At 47.0% G+C, this 27,376-nt stretch overlaps 2 protein-coding genes across 2 annotated transcripts in view; one reads left to right on the forward strand and one right to left on the reverse strand.

Moving 5' to 3' along the window:
• The first annotated feature begins 503 nt into the window (after nucleotides 1–503).
• GALK2 (galactokinase 2) lies at nucleotides 504–14,789 on the forward strand. Its single transcript, XM_078854915.1, has 10 exons — nucleotides 504–749; nucleotides 1,277–1,365; nucleotides 2,744–2,867; nucleotides 3,711–3,801; nucleotides 4,968–5,114; nucleotides 6,806–6,904; nucleotides 8,205–8,357; nucleotides 9,373–9,583; nucleotides 12,622–12,835; nucleotides 13,217–14,789. Exons 1-10 carry the CDS (start codon nucleotides 697–699, stop codon nucleotides 13,425–13,427), a joined length of 1,392 nt encoding a protein of 463 aa, XP_078711041.1. The 5' UTR covers nucleotides 504–696; the 3' UTR covers nucleotides 13,428–14,789.
• Nucleotides 14,790–14,933: 144 nt separating this feature from the next.
• The window catches only part of FAM227B (family with sequence similarity 227 member B), a 42,231-nt gene continuing 29,788 nt past the window's right edge, over nucleotides 14,934–27,376 (reverse strand). Inside the window, exons 9-12 of the mRNA XM_078880355.1 lie at nucleotides 18,759–18,907; nucleotides 17,740–17,845; nucleotides 16,475–16,532; nucleotides 14,934–15,006 (exon numbers count right to left, since the gene is read on the reverse strand). Coding sequence (XP_078736481.1) covers nucleotides 14,934–15,006; nucleotides 16,475–16,532; nucleotides 17,740–17,845; nucleotides 18,759–18,907 — 386 coding nt within the window. The remainder of the gene's footprint in view (nucleotides 15,007–16,474; nucleotides 16,533–17,739; nucleotides 17,846–18,758; nucleotides 18,908–27,376) is intronic.

Below are 27,376 nucleotides of genomic sequence, written 5' to 3' on the forward strand. Positions count from 1 at the left end.
CGTTTTCAAGTTATCTGGCAACAAAACAACGTCAGTTTTGTTGCCAGATAAAAGGGTAAAAAAAAACAATTATCATATTTTGCTACTGGCAAAGGAGGTTCCTATGGTGTAAATGCTTGCCCCGAGCTCTCATACTTTGATGGTGCATTGTCTTTGAGTTGTGCGCCTTTTGGCGTCATCTGGTCCAACACCATGTGAGACTAGGCTCTAAGAAAAGCTGTCTCGGGTGTGGACCAATCAATTTCAAGAACAGTGCATACATTATCAGAGTTGTGGTTTTTGTTTGCATTCCGACCGCAGGTATTGTGGTCAATGCAAACATGACTCCTTGTAAAAAAAAAAGGTGTCAGGTTTGTTGCCAGATAAAAGGATAAAAAACAATTATCATATTTTGCTACTGGCAAAGGAGGTTCCAATCGTGTAAATTTTCTCATAAACTTGAGACTGGGTGGTGTGGGTGGGGGGGACTTGAATGCGCGGCAGTGAACGCGCGGATAGGTAAACGCGCGCGCGTGATGCCACGTGCCGCCACTGGGATCAGCTGATCGTGGTTCCGGGTGCAGCTCAGCGCGGTGCAGCCTCGGAAAGGGGAGACCCCCCCCCAACCACCTTCCCTCGCTCCCTCCTGCGCGTGTGTGTGCGTTTCCCTGTCTACCTCTTAACGCCTTACAGATCTCGGACAGTCCTGCACGAGACATGGCGACGGAGCCTCCTAAACTCCTGGAAATAGACGTGAATGCAAACGAAAGGTGAGTTCGTTGGTTGTTTAAAGACGCGAGAGTTGTGTTTGAAAGAACAGGTCGCACGAGATCGAGGTGGTTCGATTGCAGTTACCTACTCAACGACGGTGCTCTTTGCAAAATACACAATGAGTCAATGAGTCCGGTAGCTTCGCCTATTTGATTAATGCGCGTCCTGTCATTTATTTGATTGAATATTTTTGTATCCGTCGGCCAAAAGTTAGTTCGTTCCTCCAAGTTGTGTAAATTCACAACGGTTGGATATATGCAATAAATGCTATATAAACTTACTAAATAAATATTTACGCAAAAATAACTTCCGCCCTTTCGAAAATCTTGCTTTTAATGTGGCGACACACGAGAACGAAGGAGTCAACGTGACCGAGCTGGCAGAGTTCTCGTGCAATGCTGCTGATGTGCCAACGTTGAAAGAAAACGCCGTGCTTGACTTTGTTTTGCAAGGTGTGTGCGTATCCCCAGGGCCAATTGAAGCGCCCTTTGTTGAATATTGTCTACCCCTAAATGCCTCTCCGCAGGTTCTCGCGCATCAAGGCGGCCTTTCTCTGCAAGTTTGGCCGAGCTCCCGAGTTTTATGCCCGAGCGCCAGGTCGCGTCAACCTCATTGGTGATTTTGCGCACACAAAGATAAAGATCCCCTGTATAGCCTTAACAGACTGTAGGAGCAAGTGCTGTTAGCGAGCACCTATGAAGGCCGGAACGGTACACGAGGGGGTTGGGTGGCCAGCACCACGCCCGACCGCCTTTGTCTCCCTAGTGGCAATGTTTACACACCGCACCAGGTACTCATTTGAGGCTGAGTCGACCTTGGGGAGGCCCGGGACCGGTTCAGATAATTGTCACTGATGTTGGCCGTGAGCGGGAATCGAACCCGTGTCGCCGGGTTCATAGCGCAGCGCGCTAACCGCTACACTATTGCGCACACACACACAGTGACACACACACAGTGACACACGCACACACACAGTCTCACGCGCTGTTGTCGGAGTTCCAAGCCACGTTGCACATTTAATCCATCGACAAATGGGCGTAAAGAATGGTGGTGATCTGATATACATACACTACTGTAGTATTGACAGACTCGGTGGCGTTCACAGGAGCAGGTTGATATATACACGTGTCCCTTTCTCCGATGAAAAAATTGTAATGCAATTAGTCATTACTGACATCTTTGAAAACTACTGGACATATGTGAAAATGAGCTTTATAACTCATCGGATTCCTCCAGTATAAATAGATATTCTGATTATTAACAAGCAGACTACAGTCCTTTTGTATATCCACTTCTGGATTGACACCCTGATCATGGGGGCTTATTAGACGCTGGTCAGTACAGATTGGTGAAGTGGTAGGTGGGGAGGGGATTGATTTAGACCGGTTCAGATGTCATTCACCACTGATGTTAGCCGTGGCCAGGAATTGGACTCGGTGACGAGGTTCATAGCACAGTGCCATAACCACTACCGCCGTTCCCCTTTGCAGTTGCCAACCTGTTAACCAGATTCTGTGTTTGGGAAGTCTGCCTGCCTGCAACTGACATGTATGCATCACATTTGTTAAAATCTCATACATCGTCACGTGAGGCCCATATGCTTATGAGCTCAGTCCGTTAAACCTGTTTACGACGCACAAACAAAATATCACATGACGCCAGGTCGTTATGGGGGCAACTTAATAATCCAAGTCAGCTGAACGCAATGAAAGTACTCCGAGTGGACAGTGCTGTGGGTGCAGCAGTCCATCCAAGCATCGGTGTCACCTCTGGGTTCAGAGGTCGTCACTCAGTGCAGCATCCTCCACTCGGCCACAATCTCTCGTAATGTTCCACGTGCCCAGCTGGGTTTTTTCCACCTCAACGCAGTGATGTCATCCCACCAGCAGTGGGAAGGGAAACTGCAGCTAATGGCAATAATTGCACACATGCCTCACTCACGTGGACAGGCAGGAATGTTGACACGCAGGTGTGTTTTCTTGTTGTCCCAAAGGGGAGCACATCGATTACTGTGGCTATGCCGTGCTGCCCATGGCCATCGAGCAAGACATCGTGACAGCGGTGGCTGGAAATACCTCTGGGATTGTCAACTTGGCCAACACAAACTCCGTCTACCCGTAAGCCGCATGGCATTGCTCGAGACTCGCGGTGGGGAACCCTTTTCTTTACTGTGGGCCAAATCGGACTTTCAAATGCTTGTGGCGAGAAACACATGAACACACCGTCTCGGTTAATGCAAGAGGCTCTTGAAATGATTGTACATATTGTTAGGTCTTTTGGTAAAGCAGCTTTCCCGCTATTTTTTTTGTCCTGATGGCGATTGCTTGTGTTGCGAGCGAAACGTCGTAGTTTTTTGTTATTTTTTTTATTTTCTTTGAACCTATCTACGTGACTTTACCGAAAAAACCAAGAATATGAATTCCTGCAGTCACGAAAGCTTTAAGTCACGATATGACTGAACATGCTAAAATTATCCGAGTCAAACACATGGTCCCTCTGGTTCTAGATCAATGCAGCTATGATTCTTGCTATGATAGATAGATATAATTTCGAAAGTGTAGGCCCCAAGTGGCAGTGGCCTATGAATGTTAAGTCGTAAACTGGATACGTTTCCAACCGCAGTTTGTACACATGGTCACGTGTCAACCCCCGAAATAAATCATGCAGTGCCACCTTGTGTTGAAAAAAACTTTTTATTGTATTTTTGTAACCACTAGATGGCGCTGCAGATTAAGAAATATGAAAACTATGAAAGTTTTTTTTTGCTTCAATAAATTTCAGTCGAAAAGAATCATTACTTTAACTTTCAAGTAAGAATTAACAAGAAAAAATGGATTTATTTTGTTAAAGGTGATTATAGGAGTCAAAGGAACCCCCCCTCCGAATGTGTATATATAATACATCATAGCAGTCCACCAGTGTGGGGTGCAATTAACGTTGATGTGCCTTCTTTCTTGCAGTGATTACAATGTTGCTGTGGATAAAGTTCTGATAGACAAAAGCCAGCCACACTGGTACTACTATTTCCTCTGCGGATTTCTGGGATTGAAGGTACGACGCGCATCGCATTGCTGGTTTAAATAATGCACTGCCCCTTGGTGAATCCACTGCCAGATGAAGGCCTGACACGTGGGTCTTGGTGGTTGTTTTGACCACACTCCACCTCACCAGGCAGTGTTGGTGAACAAGGGGAGAGCGTGCAGGAACCAAGTCAGATATCACTCACCAATGATGCTTGCCCTGGCTCGCAATTGAGCTCTGACACCAGCTTCACAGTGCAAGGCGCGCTAACCACCGCACCGCTGCTTTCCCCAGTTAGACTATAACACAATATCGGGTTTTAATTCGGTCTGCAAAATACAGCGATTAAATTATTTTAAAGTCATGTTTGCATAGACCACAATACCTGCAGTCATAATGCAAACAAAAACATAACTCTGATAATGTATGCATTGTCCTTGAAGTTGATTGGTCCACACCCGAGACAGCTTTCCTTAGAGCCTAGTCTCATGGGTTGGACCAGATGACGCCAAAAGGCGCACAACTCAAAGACAATGCACCATCAGTATGAGAGCTCTGGGTAAGCATTTACACCATTGGAACCTCATTTGCCAGTGAAAAATATGATAATTGTTTTTTTACCCTTCTATCTGGCAACAAAACTGACACCTTTTTTACTGGCAAATGAGGTTCCAATGGTGCGTATGTTGCGTTTCGGCTAAAGGAGGAAAGAAACATGTACAAATGGGATGGAAAATGATAAACGGCACAAAATATTCCTTAAAACTTAGACAAAAATGATCTATTCTTGCAGTCAACGCCATCCCAAAATCATCACAATTGTTCACATCACTCGGGTGGTGAATGTGATCGCCAGTGGCCATGTGATAGATAAATTGCGCCCCTGCTGTAAAAGCGTGGGAATTTCACCACTGACTCAAGAGCTATCAACAGAGCTGAGCATTGTTTCAATGCTCACTTAAGGATGGACACTGACTAATTTTAGATTATGTGAATTGATTAAAGCAATTGCGATTGAGAAAATGACTATAATTTACACTTTAAACGCACCAAACACTAATAGTAAACAAAAACCGGCATGGCTTGGCAAGGTACCTGAAAATGTAAGGTTTCACAAACTTGCTCTGCTGTTTTTTTTCTTTTGCTTTGGTGAACAATTTATGAATGTGAACGTGTGCTGCTGGGATTGCTCACAGGAGCACCTGGGTGAGGTGACGTGCCATGGCATGGACTGCCTCGTGGATGGGACCATCCCTCCCAGCTCGGGCCTTTCCAGCTCCAGTGCCATGGTCTGCTGTGCCGGCCTCGCCACGATGCACGCCAACCACAAGAGCATGTCCAAGGTGAGGCTGTGTTCAGGCCAGAGCTGGCTGGGTTGTCTGATTATTAAGTAATTTATTACTCGACCATAATTAGGTTTTTTTGGTGGTTGATCGCGTAAATATTAATTTCTCGTGAAACCCACCATCTAACCCAAAAAAATCCTGTTATGGATATTGGTCGCAAAAGCCTTCGTGTTAAACTGATTACTCTACCGATTATTGGTTCGGTTATTTGACTCGTCGAATGAGTACAACGTTTGTTCCTACATGTATTGCTGTGGACGGGAGGTGATGGGGGGCAGGGCTTGGTGATGTCATTGGCTGCCGTCATGCTGGGTGTGGCTTTTTTTTATCAAGGGGCCTGAATAATCAACCACAACAAATATTTTATTATAACTTTTAGTCGATTGATGGACTAATTGTCCCAGCTCTAGTTCATTCTGCAATGGCACATGCAGCTGCCTTAATGTGAGCTGGGCAGTTCATGGCATTACAACTGTCGACTTTATTTGTACACTGGTGAAATGTTTTGATTGAGTGGGCTGACATTTATTCAGTGCCAGCAGCATTCAGTAGGTTGAAGGGAAGAAAAAAAACTCCCAAAAAATTCCACATTTTCCCTACTTAAGACGCTATATTAGTTGTGAAATGAGCCATTATAGCAACAAAAATATACTTAGTCACAATGGTGATTGACATTTTTTAGTACGTTTTTTTCTTCTTTTTAAAAATGTGCCACATGCTTGCAAGTGATTTATCAGTAGGCGCATTGTTGGGCAAATAGTGGTTGAATCAGCCAATTCGTACATCAATTCCATAAAAAGGCACTGTAACTGGAAGAGAACCCAGTATAAAGAGATGAAACGGACTCGCTGTTTGTTCGTCGGTTTCACGAGCGTATCAATGCTTGGGTCAGGCAGGTCTTCAAAGAAGGAATTTTTTTTTTGCCACATAATCGACCATCAAAGCACCAGCATGTTTTTATCACACAGCCAACACCAGGCAAGGCTTTGCCAGGGCTGACTGACAAGATAATATCGGTGCGCTACCATTGTTCGGGGGGTGGTTTGGCTTGAGAATGAGCGTTGTGTGCCGTTCCCAGTGCGCCCGGCCGCTGGCAGGGAGCGCTCGTTTCCACGTGGGGGCCACCGTCCGGCCAAAGGACCCGACGGGGTCTTCTTGCAGTTGCTTCCCACATTGTTCGGGGGGGGGGGGGGGGTGCTTTTAGGGGTCAAATTGTACCTCCGCTCGGATCCGACCGTTCGTTGTCGTCGTGCGCACGAGTTTTAGACTGTGGCGCTCGTGAAACGTGAGCGGCCGCGGGATGAAATGTGCCCGCCCGCTCTTAACCGCGAGATGACTTTTTATCGCCCTCTGGGCTACATGCGGCAAAATGGAAAAAGTTTAATTACCAACACGTTGGTGGCTTGTTAGCCTGGCAACCAAATAAATAAACAAAGCAAGCGTCTGCCCAGCCATTGAAATGTCTTCTATTGCAAGTGCTAATGCACAGAGGGGCACAATGGTTTTTTTCCATAAATAACACTGGCTTACACGTGCACGAGGCCATTGAAGACGAATGGAAATGTTGCCGCAAATTTACACAATGCAGTAATTGTTGCATTGTTTGCGGCCCTGCCACCTGTAGTCGTTGCTTAACCTCGCAACATCTGCGTGTCGGCCGTTGTTAAAAAAAGAAACTGTGATTGCAGGTTACGCTGGCCGAGGTGTGCGCGCGCTGCGAGAGGTATATTGGGACGGAGGGTGGAGGCATGGATCAGTCGATCTCATTCTTGGCTGAAGCGGGAAAGGTAAGAGAATGTGGGGGGGGGACACCACAGGCTACCAAAGCGTAATGACATTGATGATTAATAAACCATATGGGGTACTCGCCCTCGACCCCCCCCCCCACTCATTTCAATGAGTTGCAACAATTTAACAATTTGTAGTCACGATGTGGTTAAAAGTGATATAACTTTGCATCTTCATTCCGTCTCGTTTGTATTTCCCTCATTCTGTTCTGGTACGTTCGCCCGAATATGAGATTAAATGATAATTGTCATGAATTTCACGAAATAAAATCTTACCTGGACAATGCAATCCATGTATCGTGAGTAAGAACCTATTTAATCAAACATGCCTAATTGTTGGGGCTTAATTTCAGCCTGGTCTGTTTTTCTGGCGAGCCAGAAAAAAAAATCATCATTTGGCTTACCACATCCACTATACCTTTCAGCATAATGCTCACTATGGCTGTACCAGTGAACCAGAAAATATTCAATGAGAAATGAAGCCCTACTAAGAAGTTAGGCACACTATACATAAATATAGAAATATTCCACAAACATATCCTAACACACTCTGAAGTGTTTCCTGTGACATTAACACGAGGCCACCTTGCTGCTTTTCCGAATATCACTGCAGTATTTAGTCTGCAGCTGAACTCGCTTCAGCCAATAGGAACCTTGCTGAGACGCACGCAAGGCGGCCAAACACGCCTCGGCCTCTTGCGCCGCTTAATAATAATAGATCAATTTGTAACGCGCGCAGATTTGCAGACGTAGTGGCCGCAACTCAGAGGCGCGGAGCCAAGCTCAGAGTCGCTCGAAAGCATGATTGTAGAGGTGAGTTTTTAAGTCTCTCTTGAAGGAGGCGATTCTGCGAATGTGCAGAGGGATATCGTTCCACACTGTTGGGCTGCCACCGAGAAGCGGCGCATAGACACGATGACCATCCTGGATCTTGGTATCAAGAGGAGGTCGTGAGTCGCGCTGCGCAGGCATCTGCCGTGTGCTGAGCTGCAAGTTGTCAAAAATGAAGAAAGGTACGGCGGGCAGGCGGATATGAAGGCATTGTGGCAGAGGCAGGCGGTCTTGTATGTGACCCTACTGGCGATGGGTAGCCAGTTGAGAGCACGGAGACAAGCTAGTGAGTCTTATCCCGGCCTGCGCCACGGATGGACGCTACTCCGCAGCGCGGCCCTCGCGAAACGTCCCAAGGGAGAGCGCGCGCCGCTGCCTCCGCTCGCGAGGGCCGAAACGCCAGTGGCGTCGGGCGAGGAGAGAGCGCCGTCGTGTATGCCCGACGGTCATTTGCCATTTTCCTCGTCAGGCGAAACTCATCGAGTTCAACCCCCTGCGCGCGAGCGACGTGCGCCTGCCGGGAGGCGCGGCGTTCGTCATCACCAACAGCCTCGCGCAGATGAACAAGGCCGCCTCCTCCCACTTCAACATGCGGGTAGTGGAGTGTCGACTTGCCACCAAGGTACTGGGGCCGTTGTTTTTCTTGGAACGCAGATGCACCGTGTCCAACGAGATCACAACACGAGTCGCTCCTCTGAAGCTTTGTTGTGAAATCGAGTTAAAAACAATAAAGGGGACGCGAAACGATGTTTTATAGTGGCTCTGCCGGCTGCCGCAGTCTCACGTCAAGTGTGTGAACGCGCTGGGATGTAAAGGGTCGCGGGTGCACATTCACGGACGAGCCGGTTTTCATTGGGTCGAGAGATGGATTCCCACAGCCGATGGGAAATTTTACGCGGGGCCGCTGTCAAAGCGTGCTGGTGCCTTGTCAGGCGGACATTAAAGACCGTGTGACACCATTCAAAATATTAGGTAATATAATGCCAGAGCCATTGCGGTCCCAAATGACAAATAAATAAAAAATGTCTCCACTAGAGTTCACACATTTCATAACACACTTCATATGACTACAGGTACCCAGATATTCTCTTGCGCAAACAATAATGCACTCTCACAAGGTTATCATAGATGGCCCTATTTTATGCAGGAAAGACTACGAGGCTCAATACTTTTTTTCTTCAAGATGGTCCTGCATTGGGGGGGGTCGTTTGGAAAAATTCCTGAATGAGTATTGCTTTCATACAGGATAAAACCTGTGTGCCCAGAGAAGGTATTAAATGTTGCATATCACCAACATTGTGTACGTATACTCAAGCGTCCAGCTCTCTTTGCTCTTGCCATCTTACGCTCACCCTTTCAGCCTCGCAAGTTGCGAGGCCCTCGCACAGTGATCTCTCCGTAATTGTCTCTGCTATGAAGAAGGGCCTTTGCCCGAAACATCACCTAATACATATATATTCCCTTATTAGGCCAGTATTATTGAAAAAAATGTATTGGTACTTGCACACCACTTCCAACGCAGTATCACAAACTCGAATTTCTTTGTTTGCCGCCGACTTTCACTCTAGTGCTCTGGATTGCAGGCGCGCGCAACCGCGTCCGGCACACTGTGACGCCGAGTTGACTTGTTGCCGTAGGTGATGGCCAAGACCAAGGGGCTGACGTGGCGGAACATCAGCAAGCTGGGAGAGCTCCACGAAAAGCTGGGGCTGGAGCTGCCCGAGATGGTGCGTTTGGTGGAGGAGACTCTGCACTGCGAGCCGTACAGTCGTGACGAGGTTTGCTCCCTGCTGGGCATCGCCTCCGAAGAGCTGGAGGCGTCCGTGCTGAGCGAAAACACTCGCGACGGTACGCGCGCTCTGCGCACTCGGCAGCAGGTTTTAGGCGCTCGGGAGGGCGGTTTTTACGGAGGTGTCGAGCGGTTTTTACGTAGGCCTCACCCCAAGAAACATTGTTGGGTGTGTTTGGCCGATCAGATTGTGCTTCGGTAAGTGACGATACTCCACAACGGTCGACTGTCACTACAGAGTGGCTCGTTCAAACACACCAGCAATAATTTGGTCTTGAAAAAGAAAATTCGTGAAGGAACCAAACTACATTTACCAATTCCACGTTAACGGTCAAGTCAGCGCCCTACATTATCTTTATACAAGTGTTAAAAGAAGAAAGCTATTGAGTTTCTTTGATATTCATGACATCGGTTGGAGGGTTTTTGGAAGGGCATATGGTGTTCAGTTCAGGGCAAACCTGTCCCTCATGCGTACAGGGCAATAATACAACACGATTTGAACAAATACAAAATACAGGCCACAACCACAAATGTATCATGAAGAGTCTATAACTTTGGGGCAGCACTTCTCTCCACTGATATCTCTGAGGCATTGGTGTAAATTCCACATTTCCATGGCAGGGCCGATCCATAGAATGGCCACTGCTGATTTTATAAACAGTGGAAATAATTGTATTGACCCTGGAGGGATGATAGCCCGAGTTGACCCTGAACTGATATTTCAACTCCGCAACCTTCCGACTGCGAGTCGAGCGATCGAATCGCAGCGTTTCCCCGACCGCTGACGGATATTATGAAATGTCATTTTATCATTCTTACCCACTAGGGGGTGCTTGACAGTTCGTGTCTTTGAATGAGCACTTTTTTTTTTAACCACACACATCAACACACCGTTTGGAGTACCCGCCCCGTGCAGCCCAGGTGCTCAGCTGGGCATCTAAGGACCTCTAGTTTGAACTTGGGTTCTAGCTTCTTTTGACACTTTGCCATGGCACAGTGTCAAATGCCACGGAAGCTCTCAGCCCCCCCTCCCCCCCCCACCCCGAGAAAACCTGATCATCTCCAAATTCTGATCTGTCATCTCTAAATGTTGCAGTCTTTTATCCCTAGCCAGTTTTGAGATCTAGGAGGTTGTACTTACCCCCCCACTCCCCTCCCCAAAAAGCTGGGGGGGGAGAAATGAAAAGGAAAGGAATATTATTAAACCAAAGGTATTTTCGGACAACCTTCTCGAAACACGATCGTGAAAAAGGATGTGTCCGAAAGGTTAAGCCGTCGCGCATCAAATCATAACCCGAGTCTGAATGCACCTCCACAAGCGTGCGCTCGCCACTCATCCACAGATATGTACACAGGTACACCCACACCTTACCTCCCATACCAACGCACACCCAAAACCAGTGTTTATCAATGCAGTACAAAGTTGACCTTTAAGAAACCATTTGCCTCCTGTAAACTTCGAGTCTTAATTCATACTTGAAAGCTAGAAGTCAGAATATTCCCTTTGAAGTTGCAAAGCTAAAATTAGTTCAGCTTGTTTCATTTTTTTCTCATGACTATGACCACAGCAAAAGCTGGTATAATTGAGAAAGGTTTATACGTTGAAACAATTCTAATCCGATGAGCAATGTTTGCTTTAAAATATATCACTTTCAACCCCCTGTCCATGCATTGCTGGATTAAGGCCTCCACACGCCACATGGGTCACGGGTGTCGTTTGACCATACTTCACCATGCCTGGCCAGCGCGAGTTCGTCAACGGCGGGGGGGGTGGGGGGCGGGAAGGCCCAGCGCAGGCTCACATATCGCCGCTTGCTACGGATGTTGGCCGCGGCCGGATACGGAACTCCTCCGCACGACGTTTGCTTTATCCCGGCGTGGCCAATTTTCCCTGCTAATCAGCACGCAAGTCTCTCGCCGTTGTCTGAAACCCATCCCGACATCAAAGAGGCAGGAGAGTGCAATAAATGTAATTCGCAGTGCAAGCATCAAAGGCCACAGGAAGCAATCTCCCCGCACAAAAGTACATTTACCATTGTTATTGTATTCATTTATCGCGCTGTATTTATACGTGCAATGTTAATTTCCGCTTCACCGTGTTATGAGCGTCGTGCCATCTCCAGGGGCTCACGTGCTTCCGCATGCAATGGGAAATGATTTCGGTAAATGAGGCACGTTTGTGAGTTGGTCAGAGGATCACTTGTTTTTTCAAAGCTTTATATGGGTACCACCTAAAACGTAGCCCCGGAGTCTACAAGTTTACAACGCAGCCGTATAAAATAACCACTTGGGCATAACATTTTAATGCTCCTCCCAGAGGCTACGTTTCACTGTAAGACGCCTTACAATTTAGCTGCATACATGCAGAATTACAAAAAATGAAGGTGAAATACGATTTCCCGTAACAGCATAACACTTGTTTTGCATCAACACATGCTTGAATGCAATGTACAATTGGCAAAGGTAGGGGGGGGTATTTAATGAGCGTGTTGTGATGGGCCTCTGGAAGTGATGTAATCCCATCCGCCGCAGCCGTGGGAGTGCTGCCAATGGTGATCGTCCCCGAACGCCGGGCAGGCCGAGGCGGGCCACCGGTTGTATTTACGCAGCATAGCAAAGCATTACAAGTGCGTTTTGTTCACGGTGTGTGTGTGTGTGCGCGCGCGCGACCGCCCTTGGGTGGGCAGCTCTATCTGTCTCAAATACCTGCTTCGGTCGTCATCACAGGGAAGGTATGTTCACTATGACTGGCAAGCGGGAGCTTGTCGCCCGTGCAGGGGGTGGGCTATATTTAGCGTTGATTAAAAGCCACCACTTTTACTTGGCCATGTTCCTCACGTAGGCCGTGTTAGGCGTCGGCTGCACCATTTACGAACGTGGCCGCTCTCACCTTTTCGCCGTTTTGACAATCGCCGTCGTTAGGTGCGAGATTAGTGACGCTGGCACTTTAAAAAGTGGCAGCTCTTCCAGATAGCTTGTGTCAAACCAGGACAAATGGGCGCAAGCGGACAGGTTAAGAAGAACCGCGCGCGCGCTCTCCCCGGTTTGTGAGCGCGCGAGTGCACGTTCGACGTGCGCTTGTTTTCATCCCTTCCAGCTAACAGCTTCAAGCTGTATCAGCGAGCCAAGCACGTGTTCGGCGAGGCCGCGCGGGTGCAGCAGTTCAGACGGGTCTGCCAAGAGGCGCAGAGTGGGAGCGACGCGGAGGTGATGAGCAGACTGGGCGAGCTAATGAATGACAGTCACGCCAGCTGCCGGGACCTGTACGAGTGCAGCTGCCCCGAGCTCGACAAGCTTGTCGAGTGCTGCCTGTAAGTGTGGCCCCGTCCAAGTTGCCTCCTCCACGAGGTTCTCAACATCCATGCTCGTTTGAGCCAGTTGTCCGCATCTTTGCCGGTCAGGTTACCAGTACTGACACTGCCAATATATATTTTTAAAAAGGTGCACCCTTCATTTAGAGAAGGAGGGTCGGTTTGTTGCCCACGATTTGATTGTTAGCTAAGTTGAGATCCAAGAAGCTTTTTTATTCAAATCGTGCCATTAAACTCATCAACACCCAAGGGGGGTTATAAAAAGCCTTTTGCTGTGCAAATCCAATATTTGTGCATGTGTTTTATTCAGCAACTTGGCCACAGATGAATGACGCATCCCGCGCATGTAACAAGTGATTTGTCTCTCTCTCGCCCTTGCAGCAAGAGTGGTGCCGTGGGCTCGCGCTTGACGGGCGCTGGCTGGGGAGGGTGCGCCGTGTCTCTGGTGCCTGTCGGGGAAATAGAAGCCTTCCAGTTGTTGTTGAAGGAGAGGTTTTACGTGGAGGCCCCACACTCTCGGCTCTTGGCATACAACAGCATGTTTGCGACCCAACCTGTCATGGGAGCCGCCCTCTACAAAGAGGCTTTGTGAATAGGGGTCCCCCCCCACTTGCGGCACAGAGCTGCTGTGGCCTGTTACACGCGGGGGCCACGTGTGCACATCCACGTTTTACTGGAAGTTTCCATTCCCAAGAAGTTGGTGTGTTGTGATTAAGAAAGAAAAAAATCTTCATATCTGAGCAAATTAATTTCATGGTTTTTTTGGGTCCATTTTTCTGGATATAATTTTTTTTCACAATGTCCACTGGGAAATAATAGCGCAAGGTGTTTAAGGTAAATAGGTTCAATATATGGCACAATATATTGGTGGAACTGGCCGTCGGTTAAGCTTGTTTAAGTAAAAACAATCTACGCACATTACAAAAAGATCTCTCTTGCGATTTGAACAGGGTCGCGCGCTTTACCGACTTCTACAGGTTTGTGTTGCCCTGCCCGTGGCTTGTTTAGTATTCACGCAAACACTCCCATTGTTGAGAAATCAATACTTTCCTGTGAGAAATTAGCAAGCATTAAGGATTTTTTTTTCGTGTTTCATTTTTTGCCCCGGCGCTTTTCAGAGCGGCAGGGCGGTCACATGTCACGCGCCCAGTATAGCGGTTTGGACGGTCAAATTAGAGCGTTTTCAGCGATGCTACAGTCCTGTCACATGAAGCCCCCCCCCCCTCCTACCTCCGGCTCTGGGTGCAGAGTTCATGGGAAAACGCAGGGCCCCTGCTGCCAGATCAGACGTAGGGGAAACCCGATTCCTTGTTGTGTGTAATTTAAGATCGGGGACTTGGCGGACGTTGGGGGGGGGGGGAGGCAGAGAGACCTGTATGCTTTGGACGTGGTTGGACACGGCAGGTAGCCCGGCCCGACAGTCGTGGGTATAAAAACGCCGAGGCCGCTGGAGAGTAGGTGGGTGGCTTTGGGGGTGAGCTCCTGGTCGTCCCACTCTTTAACTTCTCTCTCTCTCTCTCCCTATCCCTCTGAGTCACCCAATCTCTGAACTACCTCTTTGTGTGTCTTTACAAACTGGCTGAATGGGGACAGCGATTGAGATTAAAGGATGATTAAAGGCCTGGGAAACGTGAAACAGTGTAATGATTGTTGTAATCGCTTTAATGAATGTAATACTGTGGTATGTGTTACCTTCATGCAGAGGATTTTGGTGTATACATACTTATATTTTTAGAAAGGGGTAACGGTTTTTAATAGTCTTATTGACAATTCATTTTTATAAATAGTTCACAACTAGTGATTTGTCAATTTGACATTTTGAAATAAAATCAATAATTTCAATGTCATCTCTCCATTGGGGAGAATACGATTTGTTTAATCTCTGCGATGTCACGATTGCTTTGCACGAGTTTCACAAATTAATACACCGAATAAAAATCACGTAGAAAAAAAACAACAACATTGTGTTGCCGACTCGCTCGTGTGTTGTTTCTCGTCACTTCCCATACGATTTCAACAGCCACCACCAAAAACGCATCGATTGCAGAGCTCCCAAATTTACTTCCAGCGTTGCGAGCATCTCACCGAGGACTGGCCTCTATGCTCCTGGGTGGCGTACGGGCGACCTCCATGCCACCTGGGTGCCCTCGCTCGCCTCATCCGTCGTTTTGCTGCGGTGGAGGAGAAGGTGGCGGAGGAATAAGGGGCGGTGGAAGGTGGTGGGGGGGGGGGGTGGGAAGCTTTGTTAATAAAAACACGTTTTTCAACAATGACACTCGGATGACACTCGGGTCTACAATGACACCCTCGCGTCTACAACAGTTACGAAGTTTTGCAACGGTGTAGTATTCGTGCCGCCGTGTGTAAAACAGCCCTCGCGACAAGAGCGTACAATGGACGTTTGCCTTTTTTCCTCCCCAAATCCAAAACCCCCTCCCCTCCCAATCCCTATCGCTGTTTAAAAATTTGTGCTAAATATTTTCGCATTAGCTCACAGATACCTCTAACGCAGTGATGGATTTCCAAACAAGGGCTTATTTGATTTGCGGTATTTGTAAAAACCAAAGTGGAGCGGCGTGAAGTGTAAACACGGACTGAGAAGCAACCCATTTGTCTTGCAGCTGTGCGCCTCGCCTCCGTGGCCTCGCTGCTGCTGCTGCTACCCTGGGATTCTCTTCACCATTTGTTTTTTTCCGCCGTATTCCTTGGCCAGATATTTCAATGGCAAGTGCCCCACGTACGGCGAGCATCACGAAACAACATATGTGTTCAAGTCGAGCACGAAACCATTTACCTTTATAATAGGATTTTAAAGGCTCGGGACTTGAAAGGCGTCAAATTGCGCGTATTAAATATGGACATCTTTACACAATTGTGCACGGTGACAAACACATTGCTTTGAACGCCCCTACGCGTCGCTTCAACCGCGACAAAGTTCAACAAAAAATGGTTAAAGTTCCCCGCAGCGCAACATGTAAAGCCGGTGCGCGATTGGGCGGTTTCTCACAGTTTGCTGTGTACAAAACCTGCCAAAGCAATCGGCGGAGATCAATAAAGACGTCACCGTCTCTGTGACCTGCGAAACAAAACGGCGCAGGTGGACAGCACAAGTAGCCTCCCGATTTTTCGAGCGGTCCATTTGGGGGGTGGGTGGGTGGGTGGTGGGTTGGTAGGAGGAGGAGACAGAGTGGAGACGGCACGGTTAATCCCTGCCGAGCCGAGGCACGGCGTTACTGTTAAGGTGTGGTGATTAGCGCAAAGTACAGGATACCCGATAGTTTCCCATTCAACCGCTCGGGCTGCTACATTGTGCTGGGGCCCTTTCATGTGTTTCTTCAACCAAAAAAAACGGCTCATAAACACACAAACAGGCGGACGGGGCAGGTGATAACCACCGAAAGGACAGAGGAGAGAAAAAAAAACGCGGGGGCACCAAAAACATCGCCCATTTTTTTCACAAGTTCAATGGACTTCTGGTATTTTTCTGCCTCTTCACCCTGTTATTTAGGGGAAAAAAACTTCAAATAATTTTCGTCCTTTCAGCATGCTATTTATTTCGGTAAGCTGCGCTCGTGATGGCCGAAGCCAATGATTGCTCTGCCCGTTGCCATATTTTACAATCCACATCAAACGCAGCACCTTTTCCTCCTGCGCGCAGATCGAGTTCTCGTCTGTTCCCGCGATCTTCGTGCGCGTCCTGTGAAACATCAAAACGGCGCCGTCAACAATAAGGAGTGGGTGGCATCGCGCGAAGCCTTCTTGAATTCACATCTGTCGTGACCACGTCATTAACAGCAGCAGCAGCAGCAGCAGCCACGGGTTTTCTTATTTTTTTTCTCAACAAAAAAAATGTCAAAACAGACAAAATTACTATTAAGCTTTTACATGTCTTTTCATTTACCGCAAGCTGTGCAATTAAAAGAGAAGGAACTCAACATGGTGTTTAAATTATTGCTGCATTTGCAAAGCCTGAGTCACACGCAACCCGCCTGCGGTAATTGTCTTTGAGCTGCTTGTTTTGAGCTTCCCAGGCGCTGATGACGTCCGCATAGGTTGGGCCAGATGCAGTGATACTACACGGGGCTGCAGTCAAGGGCAGCTGCGGCGTGCGATGGAAGGAACCGAAAACGAAGCTACAAAACCGGCTGTGGTGCAACTGAGCATGAGAACCTGCCACCCCACCACGTGCCCGGAGTAGCAAACAAAAAAAAAACGAAACAGGAGGATTTCTGCACAACTATGGCCGTCACCTGATGATGCTGGTTGTAATTACAGGCGAAACGTCGTGCTCGAATTGTAAATTCTGTGGGTTTACTCTCCAACACACCGGTGTGCTGTACTCGTAACTCATTGTCGCGTTGTGTTTACGTGACAAACCTTACTGGCTGTGTCGGGTGGTGGAGGGTTACGACACATTTATACTTAGGCTATCTAACCCAAAAACCTTTATGAATAAAAAACGAAACTATGTTTATTTTAAAGGATAAAGCCCACTGAGCTATATAGCTCTTCTTCAGAAGCAACCTGGCTATCACAAATGACGGCTCAACAAAGTGACTTATCATCATGTGGAAATGTACAGCAGCCAAATATCCTAAACACGTGATGTTGATTCTAAATGTTGGGGGAAAGACCGTAGGACCCGGAGAAAAATCCACACGACCACAGGGAGAGACACACGTAAACTCCCAACTATACAGGCGTCAGGGACGGGATCGAGCCGACGACCTCCTTGATTACCAGGCGAGGTAGTTAACATCTCGCCACCGTGGCACAATGCATGAGGTGCGGGGCCGCGTCCATCACTTGCGCCGTTGGGCAGTCCGCCGCGTGTAAAGGATATTACGGGACTGGCTTGACCTCGGTGAGTTTGACCCATCCACCGGCCAGACGGCCCCTGTAACCTGCGGCAAGGTGGCTTGACTGGAGGACGTGGGCGACCAGGGGGCTTTGGCCGCGCACATTAAACGGCACGCGCCAATAGGACTGGCCCGGTCCTACCAAATGTGACTGAAGGGGGGGGGGGGGTGCAAAAAGGAAAATGAGCACAAAAGTGAATGAGACACGTGAATGAAAATTGGGAGAAGAAAAAATAACCGCGTCAAATTCATTCACTGGCACCGCCAACTAAGCGTGCTCATGATTCATGTTTAGAGTCAAGACACAATGTTTTCCCCGTTCGTGGGATAATTGGGCGATGCTCATCGTCAGAAGCCAAGCGGGCATCAAGGCTGAACGGTGCTTGAATGGGTGACCACCGTGCACACAGCTCGTTAATTGATCGTCTTCACCGAGCAGCACTGACCAGCGTGGCGAAGTGCGGTCAACTAATCCGCACGATCCACACGGCGTGGCGAGGACATCATCCAGCAGTGGATTGACAAACGACTGCACATGTGCGTCTCTCTGATATAGTCTCTCTGATGTCAGGTCCTTCTGTCAGGTTCTGCATCGAACAACCAGCATTAACGTCCAACACAATAACACTCGTTTTTATTAGAAGAGATGATGGGTACGACGCAAAAGTAGATTTTTTTCTTTCTTTCTTGAAGCACAACTGAATAAGTTTCGTCAACCTGCCAATGTCGACATGCCGAGGTCTAAATGTCAAATCCTAGATCGTACAATTAATCTTCTAACTTTCCCGTGTATGTACGTGCGTTGAACTTCTTTCACACCGTACGTCGCCAACCGTGCTAATCAGAGGTGCGCCCACCTTCTCTCCGTCGACCACAAAGGCACGCAAGAATAAATCTGACGACGAAGTCACACTCCGGATAAAGTTCGAGAGCGAATTGTAACCCAGGCTGCGGTAACCTTAAATCAGCGCGGTGACGGAAAGCAAGTGGGGGGCCGGGGTTGGGTGTAGGGGGGGGGGGGCTGGGATGTGAGAAGACTCCCAGCGTCTTAGCGAGAGCCTCACCTCCATGGTGTCGGCTGAAGCCACGTGGACGTCCGCGTGTGACGGCAGCTCCCGGCGGTCACCCCCGCCCCACGGCGCGCCAGAACGAGCCGCGTCTGCTCGCGCCGCCTCCACATCAAACCGAGGTGGGGTGCCCACTGTTGGTTTTGCTGAACACAGGGCAGCGCAAAGTGTGAGCCCTTGTAATAACAAACCAATAAAGTTGACTGATTCACGTATTTTTTTTTTGCTAACAAGAATCATAAAAAGGAAGCCCCAGAGGATGTGAATCTGGCTTTATAGGCTGAAAGGCCCTTTTTTGGATATGTAACGTCACACGGGAGTTATTTTTTCTTGTTTCTGTAACTCATACTATTGAGGGGTAAGTGCAATAAAGTTAGCTTTTAAAGTTGACATGAGGAGCCCTCCGATATCAGGATGACAGTGAAACAAAAAAAATTAACCATTGACGCAGGTTTTGTTTTGGTCTGCATTGTAATTTTTGGCCTTTATTACCTGCAAATACCAGGGAGAGAAGGTTTGGGTTACACTCTGCGAGTTCTACTGATATGAGAGACCATATCCTCCCAGTTGAACATTAATGAAGCGGAATTTTCCATCAATGATGGCATTTCTTCTGTCAAGTTGCATTGCAACGCAAAATGGAAATATTCCTGTTTATGATTACAATCATCAACCAGAACTGCATTTTTTTTCAAAAAAATGTTTTGCCTTTGAACATGTTTTTTTTCATTCTTTAAAGTCAACGTCTTGTACCGACAAAATTCGTGTCTTCCCTACTACCTCATGCCCTATTTATTTCCGCCCAGGTCTCCCTCACGAAAAGAAACGATGTCTCTCAGTGGAATCCCACCTGGTTTAAATAAAGGAACGATATTTAAAAAAAAAATTACAACTACTACTACTACACATTTGACAGGTTGTCTCAGTCACACAAAAAAAGATGTCCAGAGGATCGCCGCACATCACCGTCACAAAATAGTAATGGGAGCCGATTCTTTCCTTTACCGTGAACACCTGAAAAATAACGTTTTGGCAAGGGGGAACAAAGTTTCAATTTAAGCGTTCTGGAAAGAAATGGGCTATGAATGCAGTCTGAGCCCATTCGTGCAGTTATAAAGGGGTGGTAATGAGAGATCTGTTCTTTAGAAACTCACTCCATTCCCAGCACAGCCACGCATTTCTGTTTATTCCCAGCTGAGATGGTCTGCGATTGTGGCCGCAGTGTGCATTGTGTTGGGGGTCCATTCACTTTGCAGACCAAATAATGATGTCAGACCGGCATTACCACATTCACCACCAGCCATCGTCATCAACTCATCACTATCATCGTGATCATCATGATTATAACTATTAGAGTTGAACGCAACAACTTTTATTTTTTTACTCTCCAGCGTGCGGCGACTTATTTTGCTGTTTGCTGCCTGTAGGAAAAACGATTCAACATCCTGTAATCGTAACTAATCTTGAACAAACGTGACACAACATCGACAATGTTAACTCGGGTGGAGCGGCGGCGGCGGCAAGGGCTGTCGAGCACGGCGCGATGAACCCGGTGACCCGAGTTTGATTCCATGCCACAGTTTACCATAGCGGCGGGGAATGTCTGAAGCAGTGCTCCCCTCTTGTTAACAAACCTGCACTGACCAGCGTGGTGAAGTATGGTCACACAAAACCCCCTTCAACGGGCGCGGCATAGGCAAGCCTTCATCCAGCAGTGGATTGGCAATGCGCTGTAAATTATTATTTTAACTCAAATTCCTAGCTCAAGTATTTCAATCCGTTTAACAGCAGCCTAATGCTCATTAAACAATATTTACCTTCTTAATTAAACAGTTTGGTCGTTTTAAGAGAGTCATAAAAGTGCAAGACACATTGAATGCCCCTATAAAAATTCCCTCCACCATTTGTCTTCTTGCATTAACTTGGCTAATTTGTCATTACAACTGCAATACGTATCCTTCCAAATAATACAAATATTTTATGGGATTAACATGCAATAAAGGTTAACATTTGCTAACATTTTGAAATAAAATCCAATACAGTACTAACCTCCAAAGTTACAAAAGTTCCACTTGGGGAAGAAGGAACAAAGTGCTACCAGGTAACATTTGGCACAGAGGTAAATGAAATGTCCCGTGAATGTGTCACAGATGGCCTTGGCTAGACACAATCTCGGCAATCCTTCAAAATACATTTTGTCGTCTGAAAACACTCGGATAGACTCGATATGCGAATAGACGTTTAAAGAAAATGAACACAGGATAAGAAGCGTATGTATATTTTTCTTCTTGAATAACGGCAAGAAAATGTACAAAGTCATCGCTCGGCATCTGCCACGCCAAGAGAATGAAAAGCCCCGACTTCGTGTGCAGTCAATCTCGCCGGCGTGCTTCAAGCCGCGATCAATGGAAACTACATTTTCCAAGAATGTTGTTTTGTTTTGATGTGTTTTGGCTTTTTTTTTACTTTTACCCAAACACCTTTTTGTGGGTTTAAGATGCATTATGCGTGTTGTTTGGCCACGCAACTCAAACCACAGAATTCTTTTGGGGCAAAGCATGCCCAACACAGAAGCGGTTGAGGGTCACTGGCCGTGCAAGGTTGGGTGTGTGTGTGTGTTCTGTTTGCTTTCCCAAAGCTCAGTGTGGAATTAGACCCCCCCCCCCGCCGCGCGCCCACCAAGACGCATCTAAATCCCGGTGAATATGGTATTTAAAACCATTTTGGGCTCGCAAGTATAACCTAAATACACAAGGCAATTAAATGTTAGCATGCTTGCTGTGTTTTCCCCAGCATCATGTTTACAATGTGTATTTAAAACAAAGAATTGTATGAAAAGCACACTTTCAAGCAGTGGGCGGGGGGGGAACACATCCCTGTGTTGTAATGAATCTGGTTTGCGTGTGCCAAGCCTGTACAATCTATGGAATTAAGGGAACTAATTCCACAGCAATGACGTCACAAGTTCCAAAAATATGCCCTCTTCATATTGTGTTTTTGTACTGTAGCTCTTATGATATCCTATAATGTTTCAGTGCAATTTTGAGCCCTTTTAGTTTTGAACAGGAAATAAAAATGAATAACTTTAAGCCAACTTAAAAAAAAAGTTTTCCTTCTAAAATGCAAATGAAACCTATCCAAAAAGAATAATACATGGACTGAATTCTACCAAGCAATATCTGAAAATAAAAAAATATAAATATATATTTTTCAATAAGCTGCCCAAAGCAATAAAACGTTGAAAATAAACACACGACTCATAACGGGCGTTAAAAGGGCAGGAACAACTTTGATGTTCGACTAACCGCTGTAAGGGAACGCAATTAGTGCCGCTAACGAGCAAAGTGAGCCAGGAGAGACTGAAAGGAGAGCAAACTTTGGTCTGCTCGAGGGTAATGTACCCGCAGTAAAAGCTTCCAAAATGCCTCGACTCTGCTGCGGTCCCTATGAGCTCCCCTCTATCCGTATGATCGCCCATGCGGAGAGAAGCCTGCAGCTGAATGATTTTATAAGCTATGGTTACCCCCCCCCACCCCTGCGTTTATGATGCAAATTCTGCTTTTGCAACTTTTTTTTATTGAGGGTGACCTGCCCTAATGCATTATCTCACAAAAGCACACACACGCATAATGACAACACTCTAAAATGATGAGCCCAATGAACACACTGCACGTATACATTTAAATGTAGTACGTAGGCAAATTCAAATAAGACCACTGGTTTAGTTTTTTGGAGGTAATAATGCCACAGAATATTTTGGGTTGTGAACCGACCATTTGATAGAATAAAAACTTCCAGGTGAAAATATAAAGCATGTACAACTGAGATTTCATTCCAATAAAGTTTGGACTCTCCTACGGGAAGCATGTGTCTCTTATATTGTTGTTATAACGAGTGCCAAGTCTTATTTCTAAGTGTTACATCTGCAACCTCTTTATTAAGCAATGACAATCAATTTTCTAAGATATTACACGTAAAAAAAGGTGTGTACATTGGGCACACCTGTGTAAACACAATACATTATAATAGATAATAGCCTGACCATGATTAATGCAAAACAGATGAAGTTCACGATAACCATCTCTGCATGAGAAAAAAAAAACAATCCAATGTAGATTTTTGCTGCGCGGGCCATGCTCATAGACAAAATCCCTGCACACACACTGGGCACAAAGTTAGCACACGCGGCGGGCGGTACACGTCAAGCGAGTACACAAATGATTTTTTTTTTCGCAAAACACGAGTCATGCTTTGAAGCCACCACCACCCCGCACCAAAAGAAAATCTCCACAAACACCAGCCATGATGAGCATCGCACTCGGGAGTGTGTAGCAGCGGCCGATAGCCGCCTACAGCAGCCCCAAGGCAAGGGCAGGCCCTCAGCTATTGCTGGAACTCCAACCATTCCTCTAATAGTGCTGGCGGTCAGCCAAATCAACGGGACCCTGTGCCTCCATACCTGTTTTGGCAAGTCAGACCATACCAAGTAAACAAGGAGCGTTTCTACTCAATGCTTTCCCCTCTCTCTCTCTCTCGCCTCGCTCTCTGCCTCCCTGTTGCTCTGCCCTCAATGCATTGATCTCACGTTGTGTTATATAGCATATAGCACCGCGACGATTGAGCTGCAGAGAGCATCGTTCTCCGGAGTCGTCTCCAGGCCCACCCCCCACCCACCACCCTCGTGCCTGCCGCGCTGCTGGAACCGACATGTGGGACTGATATTGGTTTATTTATCCGTGTTCTATAGAGATTTGGAGGGATACAGAAAACCAGGAATGTAAGTCACTTTTTTTTTACTTTCTATTTTCTCAACACATATCGGTCATAATTAGGCTGCCGTTTATTTAATTTTTCTGTATACCGAACTAATTTATCGCTGCGTTATTCCACCGCCGAGAATCTTGCCATTGAGAACTCTGCTCCGGCAAGCCTTAATGACGAGCCATTTATTTATTTTTAGCTCGAACATACGCTGGACTTTTGTTGAAATATTTAAAAACTAGATTAAAACCGAGAATATATACACAGATACATGGCAATTCAAAGAATCCATAATTGCGTGCAAGTGTTATGGCTGTGTTTCCGTTTGAAGGAGATAATGACGTTCAGAGTATTTTAGAAATGTGTTTCTTTTAAGTGTATTTGAAGAAACGAGCATTCAACTGAAACACCATTTAGTTCTCCAGACAGCAGGCCTATACTCCGTATGAAATCCAAAAGTGCACTGTGGGTTCATCGGCACCGAATGATCGTTTGATTATTTCTTTTTTAAAGTGTATACATTCTCACACACACATACACTGGAGGATGATGAATGCCGGTATGTGAGTCAACGAGGACAATTCAAACTGTGTGAGTGTACGGTATTTACGCATGGCCAGCTGTCAGAACACGCATTCGGAATGTCAGTGCTTGGTGTTGTGGCTCTGCCCGAAACATTCCTGTGAATGTACCCCTTCCCCTCGATGCTTTAGTTTGCCATCTTCTGCTCGCACGCATTCAATCAGGAGGTGACGATATTTATCCTTGGGACCGTTTTCGTCGTGGAATAATCATAAAAAAAGAGCCAACGTTTGACAGTGGAGTTTGTTATCGTGTGGGTCACCCCGAGAGAGGGTACTTGTCTTTACCCATAAACAACATTATTTATTTGTAGATTGTTGCAATCATTCGAGTTGTCCAAACTTTCAATTGCCGTAATTGCTATTTGGTCATTTCCCCCCACCCCTCCCCACCCGCCATGCCTGCAGTTTTTTTAAAAAGTTATGTTTGCTTTTTTCTTTCCCTGGTGTTGTATTTTTTTCTGCTGCCTATAATTACAGCTGCTTACTCTTCCTTTACTTTTCAGTTACATTGAACAAAAAAAATTGCATCCCAGATGAATTTAAAAGAGAGTCACGTACGACACGGTTTGGCTCGATAATTCTCCCCTTTGTGAGCAGGCCCTTTAAAAAAAAAATGCTCCTTTTGTTCTTGGAACTGTCATCTATGATCTTTACAAAGTGAACTTAACCTGAGCTTGGAAAAGATCACAGAGCAGGCAAGTGCATTGAACGCCACCATCTAATAGCCCGGGCGCTCTTCTCTCTCCCTCTCAAACAGTACACAATGCGACCTGCTTCAGGCTAATTTCATTAGGCAGAGGAGAGAGAAAAAAATAGTTTGCACTTTAATTATTCCCCCTTTGATTGTGACATTACCGTTAAATCCATCTTGTCAGGAGCGCGCGCAAAGGTGTCGTAGCCCCCCCCCCCATCCACCTTGCTCTACCGCGCGAATAAAGTTTTCACCTTCGTCACAACCGGAGGCAATGGCATTATCGGCAGCCCAAGCGGCACACGACCGAAGGCGTTGGGAACGCTTGAAATCGATAAATGCGAACGTAGCTAAAACGTTCCAATGCCGCGGCTCGGTCGGTCCGCGTTGAGCGAAAGTAATTCCCGAGCGAGCGTGAGCTGCTCGGAGACGAACGGAGTTTGCATTGTCCTCCACCTGTTGCCAGTCGGTCGCTAAGAGCCGCTGTCTGCAGGTGAGTCAGGCCTCGCCCGCACACCTTAGTAACGCTGCGGAGGGGGTGGGAGAAAACAACCACGCGGTCGCTCTGCGCGTGATGCTGGCACCCCTCCACCCAGCCCCCCACCCTCCACCAACAACTATCACCACCCCCACCTCGCCTCGCCATGCTCCACCATCAATTACCCTGACAGTTTTAAGACACAAAAGGCATCGGTGCCTTTGAAAAACAGCGTGGGGGGAAGAAAAAAATGTCTAAAACATCTCCGGCCCTCTTATGTTTTAAAGAAAGAGCTTAATAAGGGATTGTGGACTTCTGAAGGTGAACGATTTCTTTTCTTACCTGTGTGGGGATACAACATTTTCTGTGCTATGTACACAAACCCACAGCAGATAAAAGGAGAGTTTTTTTTTTGGGGGGGGGGGGTAGAATTTCAAAAGTAATCTTTCGAGAAATGTATCCCCATTTAAGTTTGGCTTCAACTGACTAACACCTGCACCCACGCATTACCCAATGACTAAGCACGAGCCGACCGAACGCCACAGTGTGACACACAACACAAACATCAAGGTATCTGTCCTCCCCGCACCCCCCCCCCCCCGTAATACAGCAATCGGCCCGAGCGTGAAAAGCACAGAGAGGAAGCGAGATACAGACAGCTGCATGGAATAACCAGGCTCGTGAAACGATCACCAAGGAGTGAGACACAATTGATTGCAACTGAACCTGCCAAACCATATCAGTCTCTGCAAGAAGGCTTTTCCACAAATGCCAAATTTTCTCCCAAAGGGTCAGCCAGACAGAACGGGGGGTGTGAGGAATGGCGGTGGGGGGGGGGGCGTGGGTGTTGGGGGGTGGAGGGGGGTCAACTGTCCCACATTGGTTGTTCACACCATATTCAAAGCATTGCTGAGCAGAGCAGGTGTGCATGATGTTGGGGAGGAGGGAGATTGTGGTGCGGGGGGGGGGGGCAAGGTTGTCGGGGGGTGTGGATACCAGCATAAGGTCTGGCATCACTGAACGAGTCGCGTCTTCTGAACCTTTTGACGGAAGGTTAGCGCCCCTCCCCCCTCATCCCTCCACAACGGCTGACCTCAAGTCGAGCACTCGGCAGCCAGCGGGCGAGGTGCGCTTGAGAAAAACCCACGTGGGTTTACACGGACCATTTGTTTAAATCAGCCAGGCAGCACAAGGCATTGCTTTAATTAGCGCCAGGAAGTGCTGCGAGGAGTGGCCTGCCGTCATGTCTCAGACAGGTAGTGTGCAGCTGTGAGAGCTGGGAAGCTGGCTATCGCGTGCGGCTTCGGGCCACATTAAATACCGAGCAGACAAGAAGATTTCGAAAACGTGAGTATATTGTATACGCATATTTTTCCAGTTCGGCCTCCATGTAGGTGTGTACACGCGTGCGGAGATGTTATGTGTGTGTGTATATATATGCGCTCTACGGGTTTAGTTTGACGTATCACTGTAAAAACAGCCCGCAGGCAGCAATGTCTGAGACGGTATGTCAATGCATAAACGGTTTAGTGCCTTTAATATAAGACTCTCAGCTTTCCCCTTTGATCACATGTTGCTACAGCACTTTTACTATAATGATTGCATGAGATGAACAAACTGAGCGTTTTTTAATAACTTTTTTTTAAAATAAAGTTAGATATTCAATTGTAAAGACCTAAACTTAAATTCAGTGTTATTGAGCATCTTAAGGTGAGTGCGTGTGAGCAATAGTGAGTTATTTCAGTGAACTCATCCGTATAAATATGAATAAGATCTAACAAGATCTGTACTTAAAACATCAAATACAGGACATAGGGAAAAAATCATGATTCATCAGTCAGGACTTTAACAACTATTGGAGGCCTTGATCTTTTTATTTATATAAATAACAAAAATAATATAACCATACAAAGTGCAACGAAATCTAACGGTAGATTTTCTGCGGTTGTGCTGCACAGCTCTCTGATGCGTTTTCGGGTTGCCCCGCGTCTTGTCCGGCACGACGTTTCACTGCCTGTGATGGGAGCTCCTGCAGGAAATGAAACGACGGACAACGCGCCGAACACCAACGCGGTACAACCCGAAAGCACGTCGGGGTATA

The sequence above is a fragment of the Lampetra fluviatilis genome, chromosome 3, assembly GCF_964198595.1.
Source record: "Lampetra fluviatilis chromosome 3, kcLamFluv1.1, whole genome shotgun sequence".
Lineage (NCBI taxonomy): Eukaryota > Metazoa > Chordata > Hyperoartia > Petromyzontiformes > Petromyzontidae > Lampetra > Lampetra fluviatilis.

Excerpts from the sequence above, each read along its gene's own strand:
- GALK2 (XM_078854915.1), top strand. The coding sequence starts at position 697 with ATGGCGACGGAGCCTCCTAAACTCCTGGAAATAGACGTGAATGCAAAC. Across the intron at positions 1,366-2,743 it reads AGGTCGCGTCAACCTCATTG|GGGAGCACATCGATTACTGT; the intron begins GTGATTTTGCGC and ends GTTGTCCCAAAG. Across the intron at positions 3,802-4,967 it reads GCGGATTTCTGGGATTGAAG|GAGCACCTGGGTGAGGTGAC; the intron begins GTACGACGCGCA and ends GATTGCTCACAG.